Consider the following 17102-nt stretch of genomic DNA (forward strand, 5'->3'; position numbering starts at 1 on the left):
AGTTTTACTTTGTTTTAAAGTTACTAATTCTACTTCTTGATCTACTTGTGATCGCAGGTGCATGAACATAAGAAGTAGAGGCACTACACATCTTACTCCCTTGACAGATATCAAAACACTTGAAAGAGAGAAAGATGTGTAGTGCCTCTACTTCTTAGGTTCATGCACCTGCGATCACAAGTAGATGAAGAAGTAGAATTAGTAACTTTAAAACAAAGTAAAACTCAGTCTCAAGCAAAGACTCAAACTCCATGTCATAATCAGACTAGGATTGGCAACGGCGCCAATTTGATAATAGGTTTTTCTGCCTATTGCAAATGTTGTAGTATAGTGGGGTGAATGTCGAACCAGTCCTAGTGATGTGAATCAGTGAGAATACAAGTCATTTCTTAAGCTAAGCAGATTCAATAGTGGTGAGTGTGTGACAAGTAACAATAGCAAACAGAGCAATACAACAAGGTTTTAATCAATTTAGACAAGTGAATCCATGGGTATTGGGAATTGACTTCAAGTAACTAAGATCCAATCTAGGTGACAAGCTTTCAATCAAAGTAATCTCTTAAGTCTAAACACAATTTTAGACAAGTCCTATGTCTGGAGGAGTCTTGCTTGCCTAGATCACGCAGGAGGAAAGATATCCACGCAATCTCCTGAGCTGTAGCCCCTAAAGCTCTGTATTCAGCCTCTGTAGATGATCTTGAAACTGTTGCTTGTCTCTTTGCTGACCAAGAGATGAAATTTGGCCCTAGCAGTGTACAAAAGCCAGTTGTAGATCTTCTTGTCTCTTTACAGCCTGCCCAATCAGTGTCACAATAGGCTGAGAGTTGAAGTTGCTCTCCCTTTTGAATGTATAAACCAAGCGTTTGAGTGCCTTTGAGATATCGTAGGATGCGTTTTAGAAATCCAAAATCAGCTGTAGTAGGCGAATGCATCCTCTGAGATACAAAGTTCACTGCATACTGTATGTCAGGCCTTGTGATTGTTAGGTACTGAAGCTTACCTGCCACACTCCGAAAGTAAGTAGGCTCTAAGAACCGTTCTGATTCTTCATAGTCTGGTCTTAACGGAAGCGGTGTTGGCATAGGGTTACAGTCAGTCATTGACGTAAGATGAAGTATCTCCTTGACATATGCTGATTGATGAAAAAACATTCCCCTTCCGTAGATTGTAGCTCAATACCAAGAAAATAGCTTGGCTGACCAAGATCTTTCATTGGAAAACGTTTTCCTAATGACTCCACAAGTGGTAGTAACAGAGTTTCATCACTGCCAGTCAACAGAATGTCATCCGCATAGAGTAATAACACCATTGTCTTCTGTTGTCCTTATGGCCCAAAGACTTCCATTCACTAATACGATACACCACTGTGCATGTTCCTCGTGCTGAAAATTGAAATTTGAATCAGTTACCGTAGAGTCTAGAAACCAATCGATGTCATGGTAATGATCATAATGTGAGAAGAGGAAAGAGCCAAAAACGTATTTAAAGCTGATAGATACCTTTCGGTTTTTGTTTAGCACATATGTTTTTTTACTGTCACACCACGCAGTTTTAAATTTAACCGCATAAACTTCCTATAAAAACGAGTAATGATGCCCTAAGCTCGATGTGTCTTCCAAGGCAATCATTGGAGGCAGTTGAATGCTTATCATTTGGAACACGACAGCAGAGAAAAGTTTCTGATCGATACCTTCACATTCACATAGGTCAAAACCCGAACTCATTTGTAACAGAGAAGACTCGATCGATACTCGTTTTTTTCATGAAGGCAGTCGTTAAAGGCAATTGTGCTTGCTGATCTTTGGCTTATGGTCCTTCGTGTACTCCCAGAACCAAAGTTTTGTTGAGAGAGAGAGAACGAGACACAACTTCATTAATTGGTTTATTTACATATAAAGATTTGGTGATAGTTCCATAAATGAACAAAAATATCAAAAGATTGGGACTTTTATTTTTTTTCAATATCCTCCAACTAGATTACAAAGTAGCTGCTGTTACGTAGTACGTACATCAACTATATTCTTATGTAGAAAATACCTTAGAAAAAGCTAAGCGGCGAAGCCGAGAAAAGCTAATCTTGTGATATGATTAAAACATTGAAAAGAATCGTCCATTTTACAGAAAAAAAAATCTCAAGTGCATACGTGATTCTAACTGGAGCAATTGAAAGGATCAGAGTAAGGGACACGTGTCTTGCAACTGTGAATCCTTGATGTCGTATGTGTGTGGGTTTTAATTTCCAGACAAATGATGATATGGATGGTCCACTAATGCATAATGTTTCTGCATCTTCCTCTCTTCTTGAGTATAATTCATTAAGCCAACGTTTTTACTCTTCCTTGTCTTTGATTCGTGTCGTTCTCTGGTTATAAATTTTGATTGTAAATTTTCTGTCGTCACTTATTTGTTTGCTTGCAAAAATGTAGAAATCATTTTGTGACACTTGTTTTAGCTAATATTTTTTTAAAAAAATTAATAGAAAACAGCTGTGGCCAGAAGCGATGTTGACATTCATTCGTACGTTTGTTTTCACTTATCCCTATCGAAATCTTGTCTTCTTCCCATGACTTATTTGTTGTGTTATCGTTCGTCTTTATATTCTATGTTAGTTACTAAGCACCACCGTGCATTTTCCTCGTGCTAAAAATCGAAGTTCCGATCAGTGAACGTACACTCAACCCTCACTACACTAGAAACCAACCCATGTCACGGGAAAGATCATAATGTGAGATGTGGAAAGAGCCAAAATGTATTAAAGCTGATAGATACCTTTAGTTTTATAAACCACCGATGATTTTTTTACTGTCACACCACGAGGTTTTAATTTTTACCGCATAAACTTCCTATAAATACCGGTACAATGTGTTTGCTCAACACAACACAACTCACTCAAAACCCTAAAACTCACACAAACAAAACAATCAAAATGAAGAAACCTTCAGTGACCCCTTTTCTCATCACTCTCCTGTTGGCTGCAGCTGTCTGCACCCACGGCAAAGAACAGGTGAAGGACTCCAACGGAAATCCAGTTAAGCGCGCTGCAAAATACTTCATCCAGCCGGTTAAGAGCAACGGCGGTGGTCTTGTTCCAGCCGCCATTAACGTACTTCCGTTTTGTCCACTTGGCATCACCCAGACACTTCTTCCCTCCCAACCGGGCCTGCCGGTTAGCTTCGGATATGAGCCAGTTATTGTCGGCACAGACTACATTTACACATCTACCTCCATAAACATCGAGTTTAGGTCCGAGATATGGCCCGTATGCAACGAGCTTTCCAAGTTATGGGCAGTCGATGTTTCCTCATCCGCTGCCAAGGAGCCTGCCATTATCATAGGTGGTGAACGGACGGCCCCAAATAGCTTGTTTAAGATAGAAGAAGCTACAGGAGCACACACTTACAAGTTGACCACCTCATCTGGAACCGTTGGAACCATCCCAGGGGCTTGGTTGGGTGCACCACAGCTAATTGACACCAATGATGAGGCTAAGACCTTATTCGTCAAGTTCGTGAAGGTTGATGATGATGCTACTAAGGCTACTACTGCTACTTCACGTGTTGAGAAGTTAGGTCTAAGGATGTTCCCATTCTACTAGTCAAGATCATGTAATATATTGTAAAAAGCCTGAGACTCGTCCACGGCCATGAATAATGTGGGTTGAGAGATAATACCCGTACGCATGTATGTGATCTCGTCTTTACTTTCATATTAAATCAAACAAATAAGTTTGTGTTTCCGGCGCTTTATGAGACACACCTTTTATTATATTTCTAAATTCTCGTGACATATCACCAAAAGATCCTAAATCCATTTTTGGTTAAACCTAACCAATCAAGTTAATTTGAACTCGAAACATCTTATTTTTATTTGCCCTTTTTAAACTACACCGTACATGAAATGTAGTCGATAAATCCAGAGTTCCAATCAAAGTTTCTCGGATTTTATGAAAACTATTGTAGCTCTGTACAATTAATATTAATCTATTGATAATAGCAATCCAATTTAATGTTGAAATGTTATATTCTTTTCAATCTAAACATTGCATTTGTTTTTAAAAGATTATTAAAATGTATAGAAGTGTCTTTTCATAAAAATGTATTTTTCATGTTAAAAGTTACAATAAACGATATTTCAAATTAATAAAATTAGTCGTTAAAAAAGTTACAATAAGTTTTAACAGACTGTAAAAAAGTATAAAATATATCTTATCATAAATTGTTCTAATATTTTTTTTAAAGTTTTTTTTTGTCTAATATGTGTTTTTCATTTTAAAAACTGCATAATTGTTTAAGGATTCGCAAAATTGCTGAGGATAAATATTTTTATCCTACAATATGCATAACTTTTTAATGAGTTATATTTTTGTTAATTTTTCTATCTACTTTATATACATTTAAATAATATTAAAAGTATCTATAAATATTCAGATAATTAAGTTCTTGGATAATTTAAATATTTTATAATATAATCTATAAACTATGAAACTATTGGTGATTGTAGTCTTTTGATATGAACGTTTACAACTATGATAAACCGTTGCAACTATTCATAATGGTAAACTTTGGTAATGAACCATTGCAATGTTTGGTGTTAACAATTATAATTCTTACTAACCATTGCAATGCTTGGTTATTAATCATTGCAACCTATAACTCTCTGTATAAAAAGTTGTGAAGTTGTGTGTATTGACAAATCATAGATAAAAACAAATAAGAAATATCGATAAAAACAGTTCACTTTTTCAATTGATCATCAAAGATCTCAAATAAACAAATAACTAAACACAAAAACTTTAGTTGCTATTCATGTATCTCCTAATTAATATTAAGTTAATTTGATAACATAATCATTTTTATATTCTGTTAATATTTCATAACAGAGATTATCTATTCTAAAATGCAGTGGAAACATTTTAAATTAAACATGTTTTCTATATATAGCTTTTTAAATTAATAAAACACTATAAATTTACATGTTCCTTAACCATACACTTGGCCACATAACCAACAAACACTAACCCTTAATTATTCTTTTTAACATCTCAACAACAACCCATTTTCATTGTTGTCGTAACCGTACGATGACATCAGATTTTATATACATAACATACAAGATGCGTATTGCTTCATGGAACCTTAAGCAAAACACAACACTTAATTTCCTTATAGTGTTCTATCCAATCATAAATTTTTATAAAAATTAAATGAAGTAAAGGTTGCAACTATTCTGTGAGTCAGTTTACGGCTATTTACAAATCAAATCGGCGTCAACCGGTTGGCCGTTAACTGCACATAATGATCTTAAGCGTTTCTTAAATCTCATACCTCTTAATAGTATTTTTATTGACACCAACATGTGAAACGGCAATGTGCTATGTTTTCTATTATACTTTTCTATACACTATCAATTTCTAGAAGTACGTTTTAATGAAAAATAAGAAAACAATGGCAGGCACATAAAGCTTATGGCATCGTAAATCATTACGAGAGTGACGTACTTTCGGATGATACCTTATCATTAATATTTTCTTTCTTTTACGATGTTGTACTTTGATGCCAAATTACTTACATTATGATTAAAACAAATCTCATGAACACTCTTTAAAACAGATGAAACTGTATATGTTCATGAATGAGAATGTATTCAATATTGAATTAACTAAATATAGATTGGCTCTGATACAAAAACCATTTATCGTATTACATTTAATTTTTATCATGTGCTAATTTAAGTAAAGAAAAAGCGAGGTGTATATCTTCGAATACCGATTCTTACCACTAGCGATGGAAAAAACTTAAATGTAATAATAAAATTATTCAAAAATGTTTAAAGATTTTCATTTTTATCTTAAAAGTTGCATTGGTTTTTAAGTGGTTGTCAAAATGTCTGAGGAATTTTCTTTTTAATCATATGTCTTTTTATTTTAAGATTTGCATAGATTTTTAAAAAGTTATCTTATTGTCTAAAGACGTGTCTTTTTATTATGAAAATTGGAATAAATTTTTAATAGGTTATTAGAAATTTCTAAAAACGTACCTATTCATTTTAAAAACTGCATATGTTTTAAGATTTGCAAAGATTTCTTTCATTTTCCTATCTATTTTATGTACATTTTAAAGAATCTTAAATTTTTTCTTAAAAAATATTCTGGTGATTCGGTTTGTTGGGTACTTTAAGTATTTTATAATATTATATATAAAAGAATTAAGTATATATTTTTTAAATTATATTTTATGGTTTATAATCATGTATTGGTGCAGTTTTTACTGTTTGATTCAATTTCTTTTATTCATATTTCAGATAAAATGTCTGGGTCTATTTAGATAATTTTATTTATTAATAGATAAGTATTAAGAAAATGTAAACCAAAAAAATATTCTTATATATGCACATTTTTATTTATGAATGGGTTTGATATATGTTTTATTTATAATTAAATATCTAAGTACACTTAAATAAGAAATGATTATTAGTGATTTAATTGAATCTTTGATACTGTTTAACTGAACTATTACAATTTTCTAGATAAAAAAAATTCAACTGATAAAATGAAATATTGCAATTTTGGTGATGGACCATTTCAATTTTTGGGGATGAACAATTGCATCTTTTGGTATTAACCATTATAACTCTTAGTTATCCTTTCGAATATGTGAAATGATGTGTCTTTTCATCCTAAATATTGAATGAAGTTTTAAGAGATTGTTAAATATATAAGGAAATGTATTTTTATAAAGATGTGTTTTTTCATGTTAAATTTACATTGAATTTTAAATGATTGTAAAAAATGTATAAGAAATTATCTTTTATCATAATTTCTTATAGATTTTTTAATATTTATATTTTGTCTAAAGATGTGTTTTCTATTTTATAAAAATCATATATTTTAAAGGATTCTCAAAATGGCTGAAGATATATCTTTTTATCCTAAAGTTTGCCTAAGTTTTTATTGAGTTATTTTTAGTTCATTTTGATATCTATTTTATATACATTTAAAGAATATTAACATTGTCTACACATATTTGCATAATTGGGTAATTTAATTATTTTTATGATATTATATATTTATAAACCATTACAATTATTAGTGATGGTAAACTTTGCATGGTGATGAACTATTACAACTATATGGTAAACCATTAAAATTATTGGTAATGATAGACATTTTTGATGAACCATTGCAACTTTTGGTATTAACAATAATAATTTTTGACTAATTATTGTAATTTTTGGTTGTTGACCATTACAATCTTTAACTCTCTATAAGGACTCGTAATATTGACAAATCATAATTAAAACTAAATAAGTAGTTGAAATAAAAAAGAGATCCATTTTTAATTGATTATCAAGTATCTTGAAGAAACAAATATAAATATGTAAAATTTTAGTTATTATTCTTGTATATTAACCAATAGAATAAAAATTTGATTGTGTTATCCTACAAAGGAATTTGTCTTATCATGTATTATTTATATTAATAATAGGTAATATAAATAATTTTTGAAATTCTTAAATAACTTAGCTAAACGGATAATAAAACATATATCTTATTTGAGGAGCATATTTCTAATTATATTACAGCCAAAATAAAAAAATATTGATTTTTAGTAATTTCAATAAAAGAATATAGTTGTATGCAAGATAATTGTGTAATGCATATATTTTCTCAAAACAACTGTAAACAGTTTTAATAAAAGTTTATTTTATAAAATAAAGCATATTTAGTTTTATAAATTAGTTCTCATGTGATCGCAGGGATTCCTTGCCTAGTTTATATAATATTAATTCAGTTTACTTAAAGTACTTTTAAAAAATCTTATTCTCTCTCCGTTTCTCATTAACTTTTTAGAATTGTTCACAATTTTTTAAAAATTCTAAATGAAAATTTCATTAATTATTTAAGCAAACACAATTTAGCCAACAGAATGAAAAAAAATGACAGAAACAAACCTGGCGTCAAAAATAAGTGGTTGGTGTCAATGTGGTGGGATTGCTCGAGCATGTGTAGGGCTTGATCAATTTATTCGAATCACAATTTAGAAAATTAAATATATTAATTCTTTTTAGATTTAATATTTAAAATATCTAAAATACTTATGAGTATTCAGAGTAAACTATTTGAAATATCTAAAATTAAATATCCAAAATATTCAAAATACTTAAAAACTGAAGTATCTTAAATATTTATTTATTTGATTTCCATCCAAATATATAATCTGAATCAGTTATCATATCAATTTAGATATTTAGCTTACATTTTCAAATTTATATGATATATATTATTATTTTGAATTTTAATCATTTTAAATTATATTGAGATTTTTTTTTATTTGTTTACATAATTTTTTTTTTAAAGTAGATATCTCAATCTGAATCAAACTCGCAAAAATCTGAACTTAACCTGAATCAAAATTTATAAATACTCGAATAGAGTTTAAATCTTTAGTCCCAAAAATTCAAAACAAGAATCACTCGAACAAAATACAAATCAAACTCAAATGGGTACCCGAATGCCTACTGGTACCTATGTGCTAAATTGTTAGCCAATGGGTTTATAACGAACCTGGTCAAGAGTAAGAAATAATAAACCATCTATATTCTATACTAGGGTGTGTCTGCGCTTCGCGCATAATATTATTTTATTGTTGTTATGTATGATGTTTTTGGATGATGTTATTATGTGTTCAGTATTCATTTGTGAAGAACATGATTTAATATTTTATTGTGTTATGTAGTATTAGGTTATAGGTTAATATCTTATGTATTTTTTTTTTTGACAATATGTTGTTGTGTGTATAGTAGTATTTGTTAGTGGTGAATTGAGTTTCTGTTGTAAAGCATATTGAATTTCAATAATTTTGCATTTAAGCATTTGTTGATTCTAACATTAACGGTTTCAGTGTCAAAATTGTATTTCATATTTTCACATATTTTCACATTATTCTTTTCTTTTAACAACATTGAACATTATTCTCTTAAGATGTTTTTGCCATCTCGGCATATTTTGACTTGAACCGTCACCATCTATGTATTTTGTTTACATTTTCAGTGTGCGGTGTCTCTTACTATCACCGGAAAAAGACTCACCTTCATTTCTATTGTTTTCCTCTGTCTTCTTCTCTTGTGTGATTATTTGATATTTGTTGTAGGTCAAGTTTTTGAGTTCTCAGCTGTGCGGTTGTTTCTCATGGTGTTGTACGTTGTTATGGTTAATATTTTTCTTCTTCTTCTTTAGATTTGGCTAATGTTAGGAACTACATCACCTTGGGTTGGGCCAGAGGTTAGTTATCTTTAATGTTGTCTTCCTTGTAGTTCGCTTGCCTTGATAGTCCTGCCCGTCTTGGTTTTTGGTTATCTGAATTTTATGTTATCTTCATAGCTCAGGGATGGTTCCACAGTTTGCTGATTTTGTTTAATATATCTTTCTCTCTTTGTTCTCTTATCTCGTTGGTTGCGTCTTTGGTGGCTCTCCATTTCGCTATGTTTGCCATTCCAGGTTTTGATAGTGTTTCCTTCGTGTATGTTTTGTGGACTTGGAAGATTATTTCTTGTCTCAAACTTGAGCTCTGGTTTCTCGGTGGTTAACTTTCATTCTCCCTCTCTTAGATTATTTTTCTTCTTCTCCTACTTCTCTTTGTATAAGTGTGTGAAGTTAGTCTCTTGGATCTTTGGTCTCTTCTATTAAAAGCTTTGTGGTTCTTCGTTGGTATATGCGCCTTGTATGTAGTTGTTTTGTTTGTGAGCTGCTTCTTACCTCTTACTTGTTAGTTGTGCTTCAGGCATTTGTTTTTCTGCTTCGTGGTGACTTTGGTCTTCCGATGATTATTTTTCCTCTTATCCGTTTTTTGTTTTGTTTTTTTTTGCGTTGGTGCTTGATCGCGTTCATTTGTGTTCTAGACATTTATTGAGTTAGTGTTATTATAATATTTTGTTTTTTCTTTGTGATTATGGCGATTTAGGTTTAGATTATGTGTCGTACTCTAGTTTTTTTAGTTTAGCTATTTTATGATTTTTAATAGTAAAATAAATTAATAATTTGTAAATAAAATAATAGAAAATATTAAAATAGTAAAAGTTTATGTTATTCTTTTAGTTGTGAATAAATTAAATATTTAAAATATATTTATATTTTTTTATTCTTTCTTTATTCATGTTCAATTTTAGTGACTAATAAAATAGATTATAAAACTTTGTATGATAATGGTTAGTGTGAGAAAGATTACAGTGCACAATTAAAAATTACTAAGCCAAATTGCAATAATGTAAAAGAAGAATGACCTAAAATATATTGGGACACATGTCATCAAACCTCCATGCTACTTATCATAAAAAGGGAAAAAACTAATTTATATAGATATATTATTAAAACTAAAGTACAAAATTGATCTAACCCTTAAACTAACAGTTTAATGACGATTAATGCCACTAAAAACTAACTAATCTTAACTTTTAACATTAATAAATCTTAACAAAAACTTCCATAAAAATATACAATCAACTAATTTTATATATGGTCAGCATTAATGATTGTTTCAAATGATATTATATCTTTTAAAAAAGTAAATAATTAATTATTTTTACCCATAAGTAATTGTGTATATATATATATATAAATTATTACAAATAATATGATATAAAATCAATATAAAATCATTTTTACCATTCCATAAACATTAAAACATATCATTTCCCGTCCAAAAATAAGTAGTCCATTTATGTTATATATATTTTAAAATTTAAATATTAATGTACATGGATAATATAAAATTAAAATTAAACAACTAAAACTTCAAATAATTAATTACTAATAATTTTATATGCCCTAAACACATTCATTCTAAAACAACATTCAATACTGATAAAAATAATATATAATAAGAAACAAAATAACTTTCAATATAAATAATAATCCAACGCTAATATAACAATATTTTGTACTATAAATATATATTAAATGTATTAAAAGTTAAAACGAATACTGCGGATCAAATTTAGTTGTCCTTAATAAAATATAACAATATTTTTGTACAATAAATATGTATTGCATGTTTTAAAAGTTAAAACAAATACTCGTACAAGTGTGCTTGAAACCTTAACCTGTCACCCGGGTTAAAATTCGAAATAATTTGGAAAAAGTGAGATTGTGTAGGGTATTATTCTATATTATTATATGTTGTTATCTATATTAACGGAAGGAGAATTTTTATTCTGCCTTCTTCAGAGTTACTTGTGGAGCGTGCTGGTTCAAGATAAACAAAGTTGGAGTATCAGAGGGACTTGTTCGATCTAAAATAATGTCACTTAATTGGCACAAATCCTTTATAGTTAATGTTGGTCGAAACTTTTAATTAATGTGCGATCTCAACATGTCTTCTCAAAACAATGACTTATCAGATCATTTCGTACTGCATCTCACTTTCGAACTGGTACTAAACTTTTTTTTTGACCATTCTACTTGGATTATACAATGCTATCATACCGTTATAAGTTTTCAAATTAAAGACAATTGATAATAATTGGGTGAGTTAAGTATTTTAATAGTACATAATAGGGATGTTGTTTTTTAAAAAAAATTTCTAATATGAAATCTCAACAAGTTTTATCTTTTATCTCCAAATATTTTTGATATCCGTTTGAAGAGTTCAACAATCTTAATAAAAACTAGATTTTGATCCGCGCGTCCGAGCGGATGTATTTTTTTAAAAAATAAGATGCTATTTGTTTTTTATGTCATTATTTAGGGTTAGACAAAAAACTTGAATTCGAAGAACCGAACCAATCTCTATCCGAATAAGTAGTATCAAACCCGAACAAAAATTGATTAAACATCCGAATTATTCAAAATTTTGGTATTTGAAGAACTGAAACCTAATCCGAACCGAAGTATTTTGGGTATCCAAAATAGATCTATATACTTATATATATTAATTATTTTTAGATTTAATATATATAGAAACATCCAAAATATATATGATACTTTTAAGTTCGTTTAAATACTTGAAAATATATACAAATAATCAAACGTAAATATGTAAAATAGTTAAAATATACTCAAAACTCCAAAAATACTTAAATAATTATTAATTTTCTATCCAAATATTTAAACCAAACCAATTTATATGTTAAGTTAGGTACTCTGACATATGTTTTTCAAATTTATATGTAATATATTCTATTGTTTATAATTTTTTAAAAAATTAAAGAATATAATAAATTTTAATCTTTTAAAATAATTTAAATTGGTTATCCAAATCCGAACCAAATCCTCAAAAATCTGAATCGAATACGAAATCCCAAACAGACCTGAAAACGAACCCGAACGTCCACCTCTAATCACTATTATATATCCTATATGTGTCATCATAGGTTACAAAAATATGTGTTATCGTATAATTAATTGTATTTTATATGTACCATCAAATAAGTAATCTTATAATTAATAATATTTTATATGTACAATCATATAAATAATCACATATACTATATTTTTAAATTTCATATTTTTATAATTATAATGGTTATTGGAAAATATGTTAGTAAAAATCAATTTTTGTATATATGTATATTTTTGAATGAATTTTCGATATAAATCAATTTTAAATTATTATTTTGATTTGAATATGTATTCAAATAACATAAGTCCATTACTTTTTAATATAATGTAATGGACTTCCAATTTTTTTAATAGCATAAGTCATTACTTTTTTTTCCTAACTTACTGATATCTGTATTTCCAAACAACACTATATTTTTTTTTAAATTGCTATCTCTATTTCCAAACAAAAACTTAAAATACTAAGATAGATTAACAGTTTTGGGGGTATTCGAAAAATCAGTGTCCAGCTCCATTTTTATCCTTTTTGTTCTTTTTAGAATAACCAAAAATATACAATTCCTATAGTAAAACTTAGACCTTGTTAGATTAGTTTTATTTTGGAAAACCGAATCTTCCAAAACTTTGTGTGTTTTTTATTTGTTGTGTGTACGGACTAAGTAGAAAAATGGAGTATTAGAGGACCTACCCAGGAATTTTTGCATGATAATTGTTATTGCTCGTCTTCTTCCAAACATTTTTTGTGGTAATCTTTTTCTTCTCTATTATTCGGTGGCACAGGGCGTTCCCTGGATTTCTAAGAGACCTGAGTTTGAATCCGCTGATAAACACGGCGCGTGGCCACCGCAACTTTTCACATTATCTCTACGGAAAGGTTTACCGTCTTTTTTTTAGTATCTAAACCCTGTTTTGTGCTCGCTGATATTAAGCATATGGTCCTTTGCGTACAGTGTGCTCCCATAACCAAAGATTCGCAGAGAGAGAACACGAGACACAACGCCAGTACATGTTTTCATTACATATAAGATTTAGTAATGAGTTTCATAACAATGAACAAATAACATAAGATTGATACTTTATTTATTTTCAATATTGTCCGACTCGATTACAAAGTAGTTGTTGTTGCAAGTGAGAATAGAGACGGGGCCCTCACGGTATCATTGTCAGCCCAAGACACTTCTGAAGCACTAGTAAAGCCCATGAAACAGAGTTTTCAACGGTCAAGTTTCCAGCTAAAAGCATCAAAGAGACAGAAGTGTACGGGGCTGACTATGCCTCTCTCCAACCGATTTGATGCGCTCATATCCGTTGCCTAAAGACAATGAGCTGTCGTCACCTCTGTGCTGTCCTTAACCTAGTTTCTGGATTGTTCTCTTTGTATATATATTTAGAAATAAAGTCCCCTGTTTTCCTTTCTTTACTATACGTCTCTATTCTCACTTACAGTTGTGTTGTTAATTACAGCCTAGTCTATATTTACGTAGAAAAGAATGCCACTGAATAAGCTCATCGATGAAGCCAATAAAAGCATCTTATGATATGATTAAAACATTGAAAAGAATCATCTGTTTTACAGAAAAAAAATCGAGTAAACATTGAAAAGAAGCGAATAAAAGCTAACCTTATGATATGTAAATCCTTGATGCTGTAGGTGTGTGGGGTTTTAATTTCCAGACAAATTAGGATATGGTCCACTAATTAATGCATAATGTTTCTGCATCTTCCTCTCTTCTTCAGTATAATTCACTAAGACAATGTTTTTACTCTTCCTTGTCTTTGCACTCGGATCGTTCTCTGGTTATAAATCTTGATTGTGAATTTTCTGTAGTCACTTATTTGTGTTGCTTGTAAAAAGGTAAAAGTCATTTTCTGATTCTTGTTTATAAATTTAGAGAAACGATTGTGGGTAGAAACAAAGATGCTGACATTCATTTGTACGATGTTTTCACTCATCCTTATCGAAATCTTGTCTTCTTCCCATGAGTTATTGGTTTTGTTATCGTTCGTATTTTTTTTCTATGTTAGTTACAATGCACCACTGTGCATGTTCCTCGTGCTGAAAATTGAAGTTTGAATCAGCTACCGTAGATTTGTAGAGACCAACCGATGTCACGGGAATGATCATAATGGGAGATGAGGAAAAAGCCAAAAAAGTATTGAAAGCTGATAGATACCTTTTAAGTTTTATTTACCACAGAGGATTTTTACTGTCACATTCACCATGCACTTTTATATTTAACCGCAGAAACTTCCTATAAATGCCGGTACAATGTATTTGCTCTATACAACTCAACTCACTCAAACCCCAAAACACACACAAAACAATCAAAATGAAGACTTATTTTCTCGTTATTACACTCCTGATGGGTGCAGCTGTCTGCACCCACGGCCTTGAGGAGGTGAAGGACTCCAACGGAAATCCAGTTAATGTCGGTGCACAATACTTCATCCAGCCGGTTAAGACCGAGAGTAACAACGGCGGTGGTCTTGTTCCAGCCGCCATTAACATACTTCCGTTTTGTCCACTTGGCATTACCCAAACACTTCTTCCGTACCAACCGGGCCTGCCTGTAAGATTCGCATATCATCCAAACATTCTCGGCCGATACACCATTGACACATCATCCGACATAATCATCGGGTTTGTGTCCAACATCTGGCCTGTATGCAACGAGTTTTCCAAGTTATGGGCAGTGGATGATTCCTCATCTGCCAAGGAGCCTGCTATTATCATCGGTGGTAAACTGGAGAGACCAAATAGCGCGTTTAAGATAGAAAAGGCTACAGGAGCACACACTTACAAATTGACCACCTCATACGGAACCGTTGGAACCACCCCAGGGGCTTGGTTGAGTGCACCACAGCTACTTGTCACCAATGACGTGGCTAAGACCTTATACGTCAAGTTCGTGAAGGTTGATGATGATGCTAGTACGGCTACTACTACTACCACTTCTCGTGTTGAGAAGTTAGGTCTAAGGATGTTCCCATTCTACTAGTGTCAACATCATGTAATGTGAAAAGCCTGAGACTCGTCCATGGCTAAGATAATGGGTTGAGATAAAACCCGCATGCATGTATGTGAACTCTGTTTAGTTTCATAACAAGTCAAATAAATCTGTGCTTTTCAGCGTTTTATGAGACATAACTTTACATTACAACACAGTACCAATGATCTGGTCCTAATTTCTATACTGACATATTACCAAATATCCATTTTTGGTTAAACCTATAACCAATCAAAGTAAAATTGAACTCCAAGTCTCTTATTTTTTTTTGCCCTTCACTCAATCGTTAAAATACACCGTACGTGATATATAGTAGATAAATCCAGAATTCCAATCGAAATTTCTCGGATTTTGTGAAAACTGTGGTAGTTTGTACGGAATGACATATCCAAAAATGGCAATCTTCACTAAAAAGACTGATAACATTATCTTTAGAAATAGGATCTCCATCCTATTAGAGTTGGCTACAATTTTAATAGGATCTCATTCCTGCTCATTGCCTAATGCATCCACTCTTTGGACTCAACCTTGTTTTTATTATTTTGCCTTGATTGACTCTAGCTGATTCTAACCTTTTGTATCTTCTTACATTTAGCAAAACCATTTCTAGTTACTTTTGGATATATTTTTCTATTAGCATCGCTGCATTGGAGATGTTGTTATGCAAAGTGTCTCTGCATTTTGCTCCCTCTTCTGTGTAATTCATTGAGAAAATTTTACTCAACTCATCTGCAACGTTCTTCTCCGTCCCTTCGTGTGTCCATAATGTTTTTTCTCAAAGCTTGTGGGCTCACTTTTTCCCATGGCCGGAATCGTTAATTTTCAAAAGCTCATTTTTTTATTTACTGACTCTTCAATTATCATGTAACTTTTCTTAGAGTTAAATTCATTTGCACGGCATAGAAAATTAATTTCTGTAGGTCACTCTTTTACGATTATAGTTCAATCATATACAATCACCCCATTCACATAGCTAGTGCAATATTCTTGTTGCGGAACAAGACTAGTCTCTGACCGCCTCTCGGATCAGATGCGAGCTTAGCCAGCTTAGATACAACTTTGCAACGCCTCTGTTTGTGCCTCTTGTATGCCCACAACGCTTTATTTCTAGGCCCGTGGGCTCATCCTGTCCAAAGGTCTGAAGCTTTAATTTTCGAAGGCTTCAAACATTTACTTACAGCTACAGACTTTACGATCATCATGTAATTTTTCTCATAAATTTTCTTTCATTCGCACCGCGAACTACTTTTTATTGGTTACTCATCATTTCACTACTTAAAATCAAAGACGTTTAATTTTGGAAATTTTTCTAGATAAATGACTTAAAAAATAACTACACTTTAATAATATAAATAGCCAAAACAATTTTCTTTAAGTATCTCAACATGCACCTTTATATACAAAAAAATCGGATGTCACACCATCATTTTTTCTTATTATTGTCATGTTTACTAACAAAACATGAATTTTCTTATTTTTGAGATTTTGTTTTGTCATCAGTTTTCTTGCAAAATCGTTTTAGTCCGGCAGATAGAATTTGGTTTCATGTTTTTTCGTTTTAGTAACTATTTTACAGAAAAAGAAAACAAAGATAGAATCATTCATACTTTGGATCCCTTCCCCCATCCTATCACTCTGTATGAAGTTATTGGCTTCTTCCCATCTATTATTTTGATCATCCTTTATATGTTAGTTAACATGAACCGTTTCGCGTGTTTCTCATGCCTGAATTCGAAGTTTGAATTGATTACTCTAAACCT

The 17102-nt window shown here is 31.1% G+C and overlaps 4 protein-coding genes across 4 annotated transcripts in view; 3 read left to right on the top strand and 1 right to left on the bottom strand.

Moving 5' to 3' along the window:
• The window catches only part of LOC106319960, a gene marked incomplete at its 5' end in the record, with an annotated part of 6577 nt that extends 6499 nt beyond the window's left edge, over positions 1-78 (top strand). The window contains 1 exon segment of the mRNA XM_013758342.1: positions 58-78. Coding sequence (XP_013613796.1) covers positions 58-78 — 21 coding nt within the window.
• An 82-nt stretch (positions 79-160) lies between these two features.
• On the bottom strand, positions 161-1100 carry LOC106319961 (uncharacterized mitochondrial protein AtMg00810-like). Its single transcript, XM_013758343.1, has 2 exons — positions 614-1100; positions 161-168 (listed from the first exon to the last, which is right to left on the bottom strand). The coding sequence occupies exons 1-2, from the start codon at positions 1098-1100 to the stop codon at positions 161-163; spliced, it is 495 nt and encodes a 164-aa protein (XP_013613797.1).
• Positions 1101-2864: 1764 nt separating this feature from the next.
• Positions 2865-3735, top strand: LOC106319973 (kunitz-type serine protease inhibitor DrTI-like). Its single transcript, XM_013758352.1, has one exon. It carries the CDS (start codon positions 2927-2929, stop codon positions 3593-3595), a length of 669 nt encoding a protein of 222 aa, XP_013613806.1. The 5' UTR covers positions 2865-2926; the 3' UTR covers positions 3596-3735.
• A 10873-nt stretch (positions 3736-14608) lies between these two features.
• On the top strand, positions 14609-15472 carry LOC106319964 (kunitz-type serine protease inhibitor DrTI-like). Its single transcript, XM_013758346.1, has one exon. It carries the CDS (start codon positions 14665-14667, stop codon positions 15331-15333), a length of 669 nt encoding a protein of 222 aa, XP_013613800.1. The 5' UTR covers positions 14609-14664; the 3' UTR covers positions 15334-15472.
• The last annotated feature ends 1630 nt before the right edge of the window (positions 15473-17102 follow it).

The sequence above is a fragment of the Brassica oleracea genome, unplaced genomic scaffold, assembly GCF_000695525.1.
Source record: "Brassica oleracea var. oleracea cultivar TO1000 unplaced genomic scaffold, BOL UnpScaffold00722, whole genome shotgun sequence".
Classification (NCBI taxonomy): domain Eukaryota; kingdom Viridiplantae; phylum Streptophyta; class Magnoliopsida; order Brassicales; family Brassicaceae; genus Brassica; species Brassica oleracea.

Coding starts and splice junctions, on each gene's coding strand:
- LOC106319961 (XM_013758343.1), bottom strand. CDS start 1,100: ATGACTGACTGTAACCCTATGCCAACACCGCTTCCGTTAAGACCAGAC.
- LOC106319973 (XM_013758352.1), top strand. CDS start 2,927: ATGAAGAAACCTTCAGTGACCCCTTTTCTCATCACTCTCCTGTTGGCT.
- LOC106319964 (XM_013758346.1), top strand. CDS start 14,665: ATGAAGACTTATTTTCTCGTTATTACACTCCTGATGGGTGCAGCTGTC.